This window comes from Crocodylus porosus, unplaced genomic scaffold (genome assembly GCF_001723895.1).
Source record: "Crocodylus porosus isolate Cpor-Errol unplaced genomic scaffold, CroPor_comp1, whole genome shotgun sequence".
Classification (NCBI taxonomy): Eukaryota; Metazoa; Chordata; order Crocodylia; family Crocodylidae; genus Crocodylus; species Crocodylus porosus.
Window position 1 is genome coordinate 13691494 of NW_017728925.1, and position 14490 is coordinate 13705983.

The 14490-nt window shown below is 45.4% G+C and overlaps 1 protein-coding gene across 5 annotated transcripts in view; it reads right to left on the reverse strand.

The window, feature by feature from the left end:
• The window catches only part of VAV2 (vav guanine nucleotide exchange factor 2), a 270272-nt gene that overhangs the window by 23419 nt on the left and 232363 nt on the right, over positions 1 to 14490 (reverse strand). For all 5 annotated transcript variants that reach the window (XM_019540898.1, XM_019540899.1, XM_019540896.1 and 2 more), the window contains 5 exons: positions 12637 to 12736; positions 9936 to 10031; positions 9372 to 9440; positions 3352 to 3438; positions 1448 to 1533 (listed from right to left, as the gene is read on the reverse strand). In XM_019540898.1, coding sequence (XP_019396443.1) covers positions 1448 to 1533; positions 3352 to 3438; positions 9372 to 9440; positions 9936 to 10031; positions 12637 to 12736 — 438 coding nt within the window. The remainder of the gene's footprint in view (positions 1 to 1447; positions 1534 to 3351; positions 3439 to 9371; positions 9441 to 9935; positions 10032 to 12636; positions 12737 to 14490) is intronic.

The window sequence follows — 14490 nt, forward strand, 5'->3', positions numbered from 1 at the left end:
ATCTGACCCCGGTGCTCTTTCCTGCCAAGGCAGGGGGTCGGACTAGATGATCTACCTAGGTCCCTTCCGACTCTAGCTACTATGAAACTATGAAGAAGGCATCGAGAAGGCTCAGCGGCGGCTACCCCTGGCCAGAGCTGTTAAACATTCCTACCAGCATAATAATTTAATGCTAAGGCACTTTGTGTCAATGCAGCTCGAGACAGTACCCTAGCAAATGAGGACAAAATGTCTAGAAATGTGGGGCCAAGTGTCCCTTTGGTGTCATTCAGCTCAGGTTACAATACAAAATTTAGCCTATGGATCATTTGAATGGAAGTTCTTTAGTGGCAAGGGAGGAACACAATGAAAACCAAATCAAAGGATAAATTTTGCTTGGGAAAATTTCTTTGGGGGAACAATTCTTCTTCTAAGGAAAAGTTCTGACTTTTGCTTAGATGGCTCTCAAAGGAAAGGTAAGGCTTTTAAAGGTTTCTCCTATCTATGCAAGCCAGGCATTCAACAGACTTCTCAGCTTTGCTTCCTGAATGACTGTGATCCAGAACACTAGCCAGATGCTTTGTATTTCAGTCGCAGGTACCTCCTAGGAAAGACAGCACACTGCAAAGCGAAAAGCCCACCACCCCTCTTTGAACTGCTGGCTAGAACAACCTAGCAAAGAGAAACTCCTCCATAGACAAGCGGATCATTTTACTCCACAGAAAAAGGGAACACTTTTCCTCTGAGCGCAAGCGATGCAGGACTCAAAGTCAGTTTAAATCACTGTTTCCAAAACTGTACATGTTGGCACTGAACCTAAAATGGAACATGGAACATTTTTATTTGCAAAGCCCCAGGGTGCTTTAGATCTACAAACCCAGAGATTTAAAGTACCAAAATATAACCCTGGCGCTTCACTGTGCAGGAAGCCTGTGGACTCTACAATTCCAGTTATTTTGTACTTCCATATCTGACCTGGAAGCTCTACCTCCAGGCATCCGGAGAGATGTGACTGGGGCCTACATTTAAACACATGAAGTGGGCACCCTCCTCACTTCAGAGTGTGGTATTCACCATCCAAAGCTGATTTCAGACCTACGTCAGCTTGCCTATAACTTCCTCGTCATGGGCCACTTAGTTTCCAATACTGACTGGAGGTCAGCAGCTGAAAGTTGCACCGATGGCAGCTCTCAGAACTAACAGCACCACAAATAGCAAATAGGATATTTAGGCTTTTAACACTTTTTTTTGCTTTTACAAGTCATTTTGGTCTTTTACTGTAAGCAGCCCTGAGCCTTTGTTGGGAAGGGTAGCATAAAAAAAACTAATGTATAAATACAATAGTAAGACCACCATCCAGTTACACTGGAGTCCATCAGGGTGCATCCAAGAAGGGGGACCTCAGGTTTTTTGGTGCATGTCGTAACCTCATCCCTTTTGTTATTTAATCCCTCCTTCAGCCACTCACCTGTCCTGCTTCGTGTGGTTTACTATTGAACGCACTTTCAGTTCACCATCTATCTTCGGCCTCCCAAATTCTTCCAGTTTCACTTGCTGTGGAGAGCAAAATCCAGCTTAGATGTCACAGCAAGGAGAGGTTTGAAATGTTGAAAGGCTCTGAACTGAAAAGACGTCAGAGCGCTCCTCTCATAAAAATAAATGAGATATTTCCCTAAGAAAACAAAGAAGAAAGACCTTCCCTACTGAAGCCCGACTGAGATCTGAAAACAGGCATGCAGCAAAATCATTCAGGGCCAGATCTGTAAAATAACTGTACAAAAGCACACCACCGTAGGAATGATGCTGGCTCTGATGAACCTCCACACAATAGGAGAATATTCCCAGGTCACAGTAAGAAAAGGAGGCCCTTTCTTGCAAAATGATATCCTAGGCCACTTCCAATGTAGTCTGCACTGAGCAGTATGGATTCATATAACCAGCATCACCTAAAGCAATGCTGATTTCCAGGTGGATCACTAGCAAAATCGAGAAGGGTGTATGCCAGTTGTGTTAGGATCCAGATTAAAAGGAGATTAGTTACTGCTGGACTCGGATGACCAACCAAAGCAATGTTTTGTGTGCAAGGTCTAGCAATCCCATCCCTCTTGCAATATGCCAGCTCAGGAGGGAAGAAATCTCATGAGATGAGTTTCTCTCACAACATTTTCTACGAAGAGTGATACAAGAATACTGGACCCCTTCTGGCTCTGGCTGCTCCAAAATCAGAAATTTGGAAGAGACTGGGGTCTAAAGTTCTTGTCTGGGCCTTTGTTAGGCCACAAAACTCACAAACAAAATGCTCCCCAGCGTTGTATTATTGAGTGGTATTAATAGCTCCACCTACACAGTGCTCTTTTTTTTTTCTTTTTTGATATAAAACAAATTCTTGAATCAAGTGTCACTGTTGATAAGAAATATAAATATTGCAAACAGCTGTGTGTATAATCTGTCATTACTGCATGGCTGCCCTTTACAGGTTCTTATGCATAATAAGAATAAATCCACAACTTCCAGCACGGAGAAATGAAATTAAGCACAAAGCAGAACGTGCGTGGGATTGATTTGAAGAAAGGAATGACGGCTTTGCTAACATTTCATCTTCCACATGTCATACCAGCTCTCTGACTGCAGTGGAGAAAAGCAGATGCTTAAAACTCCCATTTGAATTCCAAATGTTATAGAACATGGTGTTTAATTGTTTGTACAGATCAGGGTTTATTGTAATGGGGTCTATCAAAATCTATGAGCCGGAAAAGCTCACATCCCACTGATTTTTCTCAGGTTTCTCCTGAAAAGGAAGGATGCTGTCCCAGCTGTCAAATACTCATCTAAGAGAGACAGCTCTGTCCTGAAATGGACTTGGGGTAAAACAGCATCACAAAAGCTCCTGCGTGCTTTCAGGAACCATTGGCCTCAACTGCACCTCGCTGCATCAGGTCTTCAGGAGGCATCGCGGAGAGTTTTAAAAAATCAGATCTGATTGCATTTGGTCCTTATGTTTTCGGAGTGATATACTTCACAATACATTAGTCCTTTCCCATGATTTAGTGATGTTTATTCATCTGCTCCATTACCTTTACAGTATAACAACATATTTTAAAATAGCAGCCAGATGTGAGATTTTCTGAGAAACGTGAAGAAAATAAATCTGAAGATAGTGGTAAGAGACTGACCAAGCCAAAATGAGTCTTTCATAGATAACAAACAGAGGGTATAAGTAAGATTTATTAATGGAGCAGGGGGGCTGGACCCAATGATTTGACTAGGACCCTTCCAGCCCTAAACTTCTGTGAATCTGTGTATGGAAAGTTTATGTATATTAATAAAGTAAAATAGAAAGAAGGAAAAGAGGGAGAAATAGGTCAAACTTACCAAGTTTTCTATAGAGCTCTGAAATTCACTTATTTTCTTTAAGGTTTCTTTGTCTCTCTTGACTTCATTTATGTACATGGCCAAGTCCTGAATGGAAAACAAATGTTAATTCAGTTTTCCTTGTTCCCTCCTAATCAAGAATCCTTGTTAAAAATGTGATAATATACAAGTGGCCACTTTGCCAAGCAAAGGTATCAGCCACACTGAAGGAATGTGAACAAAAAGCAGCACTTTCTGAAGGGAGGCTTTGTCAAGGGGAAAATTCAACTGGAAACTCAGAATGAGTTCAGAATATTTCTTCTGGATTGAAAACCATAATCCATTGATCGACAAGGTTCTTTGGGTGAATATGATATCTTTTATTAGACCAGCTTCAATAGCTGGAAAAAATGTTTTTGGCAAGTTTGGCAAGTATGTCCTTAGACCAACACAGCTACAACCTACACCCCTACACCCTATAATCCACTGATTAAATACAAGCACGTGGGTCACATAAGCCAAAAAGCGTCTGGGCCCACCTGATTGCTAGCTCTTCATGGCAGGGCTCAGATTTGGGACACCTTCCACCAGAGCATGGCACCTCTTACTGACTCCTGTGGGAGCTCTGTGCTCGACGGGACTTCCAGTATTTGTGGCCTGTGTGATATCAGTCAGTACTCTGCTCTCCCACGCTGCCTACTATAGCATTAAATCCGTCTGAAAGGTATTGGTGTGAAACACTCTCCCACCCTTTCCCCTCATGCCCTTCTTGGGCAAATTACTTTTTCAACCAGGCAGGTACTGTAATTCTGCTGATAAACAGGAGAGGGCAGGTAGCTGAACTAGTATTAGAAGCACAGGGAAGATTATGGGGATATTGGTTGTAGCTGTGTTGGTCTAAGGCAGGGGTGGGCAAAATATGGCCTGGGGGCCATTTTATCTGGCCCGTGGGGCCCCTAAACATTTAGAAAATGTAATATTTATTTGCTCCTGGCTGCCTGTCAAAGATGACAGGAGCCATGGGCAGCAGGACCCAGCAGCAAGGCCCACCCAGCCTTACCCCCCCAAACAGAAGTCCCTGCCTAGCAAAGGCTTCTGGCCCGGGACTGCGGGGCTGTTCCTGCTTTCCTGAGCCGGCAAGGGAAATGTAGACAGCTTGCCAAAACTTGGTAAGTGGCCCTTTGCCTGAAATAACTGCCCACCCCTGGTCTAAGGACATAGGAAGACAAGGCTCTTTGGGTAAATGTGATATCTTTTATTAGATCAGCTAAAGGAAGTTTTAGGAATTACAGCACTACAGGACATGCCACTTTCATGTAATCCTCTGTAGCCAAGGTCCTCTGTATTCAAGGCACCCTTTGAGATTCCTTCTGAATACTTAGGTCCTTTGTATCCCCTCCTTGCTCCCTTCATTTATCTTTTACCCCACCTGCTTTCTGCACCTGCAGCTTCCCTTCATTTCCATCCTACTACAAAAGGCACAAACCAATTACTGATCTTAATCAATCTACTTCTTCTGCATCCCCTGTCAATACATTAATCTGGTAGACAGTAACCCTGGAAGTCTGCCTTGTCCACATACTAGCTTCTAAGGGGCCCAGACCCCTTTTGGTACCATGGCACCTCTCCAGAAAACCATGAAACATTTGCTAGTCCCATTTATCTCCACACAATTTACTTGTTGAGGGCTTTCATGGAGTGGGGCCTATTGAAGCAGCAATTTTTGAATACTGAAGTCCTTTGAAAGGTAAAAAAAAAGCATACAGAAAAACTGGAAACACCTGAATTTACAGCACCTGCCATGGAGATGCACAAGCCTCACAAAGCTCAGCTACACAAAGTTGGATTTAATTAAAAAGATGCTTCCCAGATGAGGAAAACCCTAGAGGATTTCCTACATTTCTGTAGGGAAAACCCTACACTTCTGTCTTCTTCTCGCTGTACATTGTCATTGTATTGTACAGCTTGCTTCCTTGCTGCCCTGAGTCTGACCCATACAGCAGAGGAAAACTCCTTTCTCCCATCCAAATAATTTTCTACTACATCTTTAACCATATTTTATACCTATATTTATAAATAGATCTATCTATGGATGCACTTCTTATCTTGGCTTTTCTGTCTCCTTTCCTTCAAATCGCAACTCTTGTCAACTTGGATTAAATCTGAACACAGCATTTCTCAAGACATCCCCTCGAGTTCAACCCTTCCTCAGCTTTCCAACACCAGGGGGATTAATCACAGATGATAATCGCAAACCTAAATGACAATGCTTATAACATCACATCATGCCCATTGAAAAGAGGCAGTGGCAGTGGCAGTAACACTTAAGAAGAAAAATGGAACAGAAAGCTTAATCAGGTGAGGTAAGATTCCCCTGGGTGTCAAACTCCTCCGACGCTGTGCCCTGCACTGCTCTCATCTGCCTTCTCCTACTGAGTAGATCATCTCCTATGCACACAGAGTGCTGACATATATAGGGAACCGTCAGCCTGACAAAATGAAAGGACTCGGCAACTGGTCCCATTTGCAATTTAATGAACATGATGCCAACTTGTTTCCAAAACAATTTTTTCGCAAGCAAGATTGGACACCCAGGCGAGGGAATCCTGCACACCCCAAACAGCTATGTGTGCAAATCCTGAACGAATGCCCTTGCATTGCACAACACCGACCACCAGCTTGTGCAAACCTGAACCCTAACTTTAAAACGTGAGCAAAGCAGGAGACAACCCAAGGTTTAACCACCTTGGAAGATTTCTCCCTAGGCCTATCTAACTAGGCCATCGAACATATCATTTGTGTATTCAATGTTTTCTAACACGCAAGAGCAAGGTTAGAATCTAAATGAAATAAATTACTGGAGAACTAAACCTAAATTTGCACAGAAAATACAGTCACATTTTGCTACTTCCTAGGCCCACGGCAAGTCCCACACAGTCTGAGTCAAATCTCTACCCTGATGATGTGCAAAAAGTAAAGCAGACAATCCTGTCTGATAGCTATTGGCAGCTTCATAAAGAAAATGCTGAACTTGTGACACAGCCAGGGCTTAGGTTTTCTATTTTTTTATTGCTTTAGCATCTTGTTTGACAGAAACTCCTCTCTTCAAAAAAACAAAGACACCAAAGCAGTGCATGGAAAAAGCATATAGGACTCACTCCCTTTTCACAACCTTAGCCAAGTTTGATTTTTCATTTAATCACACAATGGATGGTGAATTTTCAGATTGGGAATTATTGATTGGAGATGAAATGGCTTGTACCAGCACCCAGCACTACAGGAATGTCTCCCTCTTGTATACTAAAACACAACGATGCATTTTCAAGAACTGTTCTCCTTCCCAATTCTTTTGCCTGTTCCCAGCTTCAACTACTGTTTGTTGCTCAGATTTATTTTTTCCCCAGTCTATCCATGCATCTTCTGCTAGTCCCAGACATGCATTTGCTGATGTTTCCAGCACAGACGGTAAAGATATAGTCAAAACAGACCAGGCCCACTGAAGTTAATAGAGATTCCAGTGGACTTCAGCAGCCTGTAGATTGGGCCTGTGTATCCCGAGGAGATGTATATCCTTTATGTGAAATGCAGATTATACACACCTCCATCTCGGTTCAACAAGGGCCTTAAGCATGCGCTTGAATTCAGGCATATAAAACTCTTTACTTTAAGTTAAGCACCTGCTTACATATCTCACTGAATAAATGCCCATGGGCCTCATCCCATAAAGTACTGAGCTCTCTTACTTCATGTGGACTATGGTAGGCACTGAAGACTGCAGAGCACCTGACAGCATTGGCTCTTATGGGCATAGTTTTTAATCCTTGGAGCAGAAGGTCTCCCTTGATCCTCAGTCAGTTAGGTATATAAGCTGTTACACGGCCGTCAGAAAGCCACACAGGGCACACAGACCATTTGTACAGCACAAAGAAGGAATTTCAGAAAAAAAAGATATTTTACTGGAATCCAAATGTTTAGGCCTGTAATGTGATATAGTCAACCTAGGAAAGATCCCCAAGACAGAGGAGTTAAGTCACTGATTACTCGTGTTCATGTCTTGTGTAGCTGGGGGTTAGAATGCAATGTCTTTCAAGCAATCCTAATTTTAAAATAACCTATGGACCAGTTTTGGCTAGCAGGGGTAATGTCAAAAAAGGTCACTGAACTTAAGCCAGTCCTGGGAAATTCAGCATAATTCAAGAAAAAGCCTCAGAGGCAGAAAACCCCCCAGTGACCTCAGAATGTACTGGCCAGCCCAGGGATATAGGCTCTGCAACACTATCAGAAGACGACTTGGAGTGAACAGCCAGTCTTTGAAAGGCAGGTTCTGCTGAGAGTTACAAGAATAGGAATTCAAAGTTTGGGGGACAGGGTAGTGGGAAACACATCATGGAAACTAGTTTTTATTTAGTCTTTGCTGAATTTTCCCCCCTTATTTTTTCGGGTTTTCACTGAAATCTCAAATGTTTGTAACTAAAAATGGAGGTTATGTTTCAGAAATGTTCAGTTTGTGGAAAAGCCATTTTCTGTTTTGAAAAAGCAATGCTTCGATGGAAAATCCCCAGCCATCTCCAGTTCCAGGGCCTGAATTACACAGCATGTCTGCTTCTGCTTCGTACAAAAATAAGGCAGAGACCTAGAAGGATGACTATGATTTTCACAACACACATTTGGATTCAGAGTAACACCACTGGTGTCTGAGGAATTACTTCAGATTTGCAACAGCAAAAGCCAGAGTCAAATGGGGGAATATGACATCTCCATACAATGGTAATCAGTCTTAATATGTCAATAAGATGCCAGCCCCCTTCTAGGAGAAATAGCAGTGACAGTTCCCTGTCTGTTGTGAAATAACGATTCACATACCAACCAATGCACACACAGTTGGTGTAAAGGAAAAGCAGTCTCTCGACTTCAGTCTGATATGTTTCCCTCTGAAGTTTCTCTATCCAAGGATGGACTCTCCATCCTTGAAGGTTTTCAAGACCCAGGTAGACAAAGCCTTGACTGGGATGATCTAGTTGGGGATGGTCCTGCTTTGAGCAGGGGACTGGACCTCTTGAGTTCCCTTCCAACCCTCATTTTTTTTTTATAATTTATATAACTGACCTCCTCTCTACCAGGCAGAAGTATTATCCTGGCATAAGCCTTACTCACTTGAAGAGTTTGCAAAGAAAACCAGACTTTCGTAGAATCTCAGTATCCCCAAGCTGAGTGATGTGGAGCATCCAAGTCTGTTTTATTTATAGACATCATTGCCTTTTAGGAAGCAAGCTCTGCACTTGTACAGTGTCCATTAGGGCTGTGCGAAACGACACTGTTCCATTTTGACTTCAGTTTAGAGGTGTGGACAGAAGTGTTTTGTTTCAAATTTCATTTAGAGTCTAAACAGCTGCTCCATTTTGCTTCGTTGAAATAGTGAGGCTATTTCAACGTTTCTCCGGACCATCGGGCTAGGGATGGGAAGTCAGCCCAGCTGGGCTGAGTTCCCAACCCCAGCTCCATAATCAGGCTGGGGAAACAAACCTCAGCCTGACCATCATGCTGGGGAAAGGAACTCAGCCCAACTGGGCTGACTTCCCATCCCCAGCCTGATTGTAGGGCTGGGGAGGGGAACTGAACTATTAGGCTCAGTTCCTTTCCCCAGCCCGATCGCAGCGCTTGGGAGGGGAACTGAACCCAGGCTCACTTCCCTTCCCCTGCATAGCCCTGGCTCTCCCCTGTCTCCCGCCACCTCGCTGCTGGCTGCTTCGAAATGTTTTGACTAGCCTTGTTTTGTTTCGAGGCTGTTTCGAAGCCCTTTGTTTCGATTCAATTTCGCTGCTTCGAGCTTGAAATGAATCGGAACAGCCGGCAAAATTTCCCACAGCCCTAGCATCCATATGACAGAGTCCCAACTTCTCAGGAGCTATTGTGATAAAAAAAAATAATGCCAACCGTCCACACCCCAGTTTAACTCCAGCTCAACATCCTTCAGAACAGCACAAGGAATTACCCAACATGCTGCAGTTTTCACTTCCTTGCTGCTAGGCCGTGCCCCCTACCTGCATGGCTTCCAAAGCTTCCTTGAGCTGCTGCTTCTCAGGCCGATCTGACGAGTGGCTGAGAAGCTCCTGGAAGAAAACATTGCGGGACTGTGAGTGAAGTTTCACACACTACTGCCCACATCATGTTACAAGCACGTGCTACAAGCCATAAAGCAATTACTGCATGCCACTCTGAACATAGAGCAGTGGCACTCTGGCAGGCGGTCCTCGGCTATAACTAGAAGAGGAGGCACTAGCAAAAGCTGTTTGTATTCAGTGGCTTCATGACACAGAGCTGGCAGGAAGAATTTCACACGTAATCAGATTATATGCAAGCTTATTTTATATTCATTAGCTGCCTCTCTGGGCTAACAAGTGTGGAATTACCCTAGGTCGCTGTACTTTAAAAGACGGCACAGATATTGTGTCGTGCTAAGCAGCTGTAGTAATTATTTTGTTCAGAGGATAAAAAGCCCTTGCTCCACGCTTCGAAATGATGATTCCATTTTCTGCTGGAAAAGCCCAGGGATGCAACAGTGGGGGAAGGCAGCCACGAGGAAATTCGGATGCCGAAACACTTACTTTTAATAGGAGATGATACTTCAAGACCCTCTGCATTGGCACCACCAGCAGATCTTGCAATTTGAACTTTCCTTCCTGAACCTTTAATGTGCATTCCTGACAAACAAGAAAGCAAAGCAGTGGGGAAAAGACAAACAGTTATAAGGCAGATTTGGTTTGCTCCTGTTAACTCTTAAAACATCATTAATTCCCGATTTTCCAGTACACCTCCTGGGTTAGAAGGGGCAGGGTTTTCAGTTAAGTTTCATAGACAGTGCCTCCTAACTTTTCCAGTGCTAGCTATGCTATTCTGCGCTGCCCTGGAGGAAACCTAGATTTGAGCTCTTGCTCCTGTCCCCTGCCAGGAGAAACTATAGCAGACACAATCCTCATGCTTTGCTCAGTGACCACTCCAGCTGGCTCAGAGGCTAGATTGCTAACTTCTGATGGAAATCCTATTTGGTCTTCATAGGGGAAATTTTAACTGGGACATTGTGCGATTCTGACCCAGATCCACTACAGTAAAAAAAATACATGTCTACACAAACGCTCCCTTAGCCCAGGCCATATTTAACATCAGACGCCTGTGCATTGAGATGAGACTGATTCACTGCTGACTAGATTCCCTGGCTAGACTGGCTCTGCTACCAAATGGAAATGGAGTTAAGTGAGGAAAAGTGAGCAAACAGCTAGAGGTCACAGCAGCTGCACTGCATTCTGGGACTAATTTGGACCACAACCTTTTGATGAAAAACCCAGAGGTGCATGTTTAAAGAACAAACCCAGTTATTCTGTGCGAGCGTTGCTGCTTTTGCATGCAGAATTAAAGCCCATTTGCGGAACATAAAGTAACAGGCCCCGACAGCCCAGCATGTCGAGTTTAACATCAAGCCAGATGCAAGAATTAGTGTGGGAAACAAATAGCAGCTCAAAGGCCTTGTCTTGTCTTGGGTTTCTTTGTTTTGCACAATAATCTGAATCAGACCCTATTTACATTGTCACTTAAATCAGAAAGGAAAGGGAGTCTCGTGGGTAGGCCTAGTGGGACACCCTAGCTTGTCTTTGAATGCGAGAGGCTAGGGTTGAATTGTGCTTTGCCACAGACCTCTTGTGAGACTTTGGCAAAGTCACTTAAGTCCAGATTTCTGAAGGTAGTTGGATGCTATCCAAACACCTTTAGGGCACTACTTTGTTTTTGTTTTGCTTCACTTCACCCTCCATAAAACCACCTCCCATACCTTCCCAGGGTGTTACGAGGAATAGCACATTCAAGAGTTTGAGGCTCACACATACTACGAGGGTGTTTCAGAAATGAATACCAATTTTAAAATAATACCATTGTGTGTGCAATGATCATTTACTGGACCGCATCGCTTCTCTCTGTAGCCAAGTGACATGGCCACATGGGTGGCCACTTGATCCTGAAACTCCCTTGTATATTTATGGGGGCTACATCATACCTAAAGATGAGAAATCCTTATGGGATTTCCCCTGTGATGCAGGTACCTGTGAATCTAAATAGGGTGTGGATGGGGTGGCTTCCTAGATTTCAGACACAAACTGAGGATGTTCAACAGCTTAGGACCCGAAACCAATTCAGCCTGGGCTCAGCTACTGCTCATTTCAATGCAGGTTGTCACAACTCATGCATGAGCTGAATTTGGTCCAAAGTATCTCCTCAAAGGAGGCACAAAACTAGAACAGTGGAAAGTCTGGGGTGGTGTGGAGCAGACCCGAGGTTGGCAGCTGTGCGTGTGGAGGTGTGCCATACAGAGCTTGCCCAAAGCATGCCTGGCTTTAGCATCAGAAGCACATCTGTGCAAGACACCTCTTGATCCTGAATTCACTGGAATCAACAAAGTCTCTCACTGGCTGCCAATTAGGTCCACAACAGACAACGGTAATGAAGAATTGAATCTTAATGGGGTGGGAGGCCTCATGGCAGTCACCTTAGGCTGTGGAGACCCAGGGGGAATGGCAGACGGCTTTTAGTGCACACAGCCCTATGAGTGCTTCTGAGCAATACAGAGATGAGAGGCAGCAGGGAGTCCCTAGGCACAGGAACCTGGTAGTTAGTAGTGCCAGGACATGGGGAAAAGCTTCCCCCCTGAAACCAGAGAGGTGGCTGGGGGAGCCAGGTCCATTCCTGCAAGGTGATGCCCCTTCGACAAAGCATGGGGCTCAGTGGGTGACACTCCCCGGCCTGCATGCTGCAGGGTTAACTGCCTCTCCTGGCTAGAGGACTCGGACATGGGGACTGCGGATGCACCTTGCAGAAGGGGAATGGATCAGGTCTTTCCTTTTCAGCCTTTCTGGACTGTAAACAATCAGGAGCCGTCCTGCTGGCAGTGCCCTCCCTTGTTAGGTTTTAAGAAGCAGATTCTGCTCCATAAAGTCACAAGAGACCCAGCCGTGCAGCACAGGGTGGGCACCCATGTGAGCCTGGAGATTTTGTTCTGCTTTAGGCTGCCCAGTAACCTTGAGGACGGCTCTAAGTTACACCTTGAACTGTTCTAACTTGGTGGCCATCCCAGGACCTGGGTAGCACAGCTTTCCCCTTCAGTCCCCCAGCACCCATATCCCATATTGCCTGCATATTTTTTCCCTTCCCTTCCAAAGTTTGTTGTGTCCCAGTAGCTGATGTGCATGTGGGGGGAGGCCGAAAAGACATCCTGAACTGGATGGCTTGTGCATTTTCCTCAATGCCCCTAAGCCTACTTACCTCCACTTTTTGCCTAACGTCCTCTCTGTTTGCGATGAGGTGGTTCAGAGTGTTCTGGGCATATTCCATATGGCTGCAGTACTTGCCATAAATCAATAGCCTGTAGTGGGGGAAATCACAAATTTAATCGGAAACATTTGCTGGCAGTTATTACTCGTTATAAAAAAAATATGGTACAAGCACAAAACAAACAGCTGCTCTCCGGTATAACCGCTTAGCCAAGTATTAACACTTTTTTACTGTGCCACTAACATTGAAACCCTCTGAGGTTTTCAGAGGGGCATGTTTGAGCCCGCATGGGAGTCCGGCCACCAAAATTAGGCCAGGAAGAAGTGGAAAAGGCTTTTCAAGTTGTCCACTTTGTAATATGCCACAGCTCACCCCTTACTTGTCAGACCCTAGGGCCCGGGCGTATTTCCAGCCATGGTCTATAACCCCCCTGCTTCCAAGTTTGCTTGGGTGAAATCGGATGCTCAGCTCTAATTAGATGATGCACTGCTAACACTCTGCTGCTCCAAATTGCCACAAAGCTCCTGTTTGTGCAGGAGGAAAGGACTCGAGATTCTTCACTTGGAAACCCACAAATATTTCCTCTTTCCAAGCGTACACAAACCAGCCCAGCAGAGGGCATCTGCTTATCCCCTGTATTTCTAGCTCTCCAAAAGCCTGAGCCCGCTTCTCCATTTCAGACAAGAGCTTCTTTGAAGCAGTTCTGCGGTAGGCCTGAATCAAAACACCGGAGCAGGGACGTCTCAGGACTTCGGGAGAGCTCGGTTCTGAGTCAGACGCTGGGTCCCTGCCCAGTCTTTATTTGCACAGCAAGCTGAACCCAGCCCCGAGGACTCAACATCCTTCTTGGTTCTTTCGGTGGCAGTGGTGCCTAGCTATGCACTGTGTCTCCAGTGTGCTAGGTGCTGTACAAAGACAGAACAAAAAAGTTTGTCCTAAAAGGCATCGTCCAGACCATTCCTGTGGCCCAAGCTCATCTGCAATGCTAATACATGGAGCCCAAATTCTGTTTCAGAAAGAAGCGTTAACCTCCCCACCAACAAAACACCACGTTAAACTCCCAACATGAAGATCTGCCCTTATCACTTGTTATAAAACGGCTTCATCCACGGTAAGTAAGTATGCTCGGCCATGCACAGTGCATCTGATCCCATGACTGCAATAGAAACGGCATTGCCCACAAACTGAATGGAGCTGGGAGGGGTGTTAAAACAACTCTGCAGCCCTAGATTTCAGGAGGGCGGACTTCAGCGAGCTAAGAAGAATAATCGGGGAAGTGCTGAGGTCCTGGAGGCGGGGGAGCCGGGTGTCCAAGGAGAGTGGTCGCTCCTCAAGGAGACGATCCTCCAAGCCCAAAGGGAGGTAATCCCAACACGGATCAAAGGGGGCAGGAGGGTGCACAAGCCCCCGTGGCTCACCAAAAGGATCCGGGAACGTCTCCTAGCTAAAAGGGAGGCGCACACCCGATGGCAGGGAGGGGCCATCCCCAGGGAGGACTACACTGCGGTGGCTCGGGGATGCGGGGGGGTCAGGGAGGCCAAGGCGGACATGGGACTGGGACTAGCTTCCCGGATCAAGGACAACAAGAAGTCCTTTTTTAAATACACAGGGGACGAAAAGAAGGCACCAGGTAACGTGGGGCCCCTGCAAGACACGCTGGGAAATTTGGTTGTCACACCAGACAACACAGCTAACCTATTTAACAACTTCTTTGCCCCCATTTTCCTGAGCAGGGACCAGATCAGCCCCCCACCGGCCCCCCTCAGGCCCCAGGGGAGGCGCACCCAGGCCCAGGGTCGGGGCGGATCTAGTCCGGGAGCGTCTGGCGGGACTGGACGTGTTCAA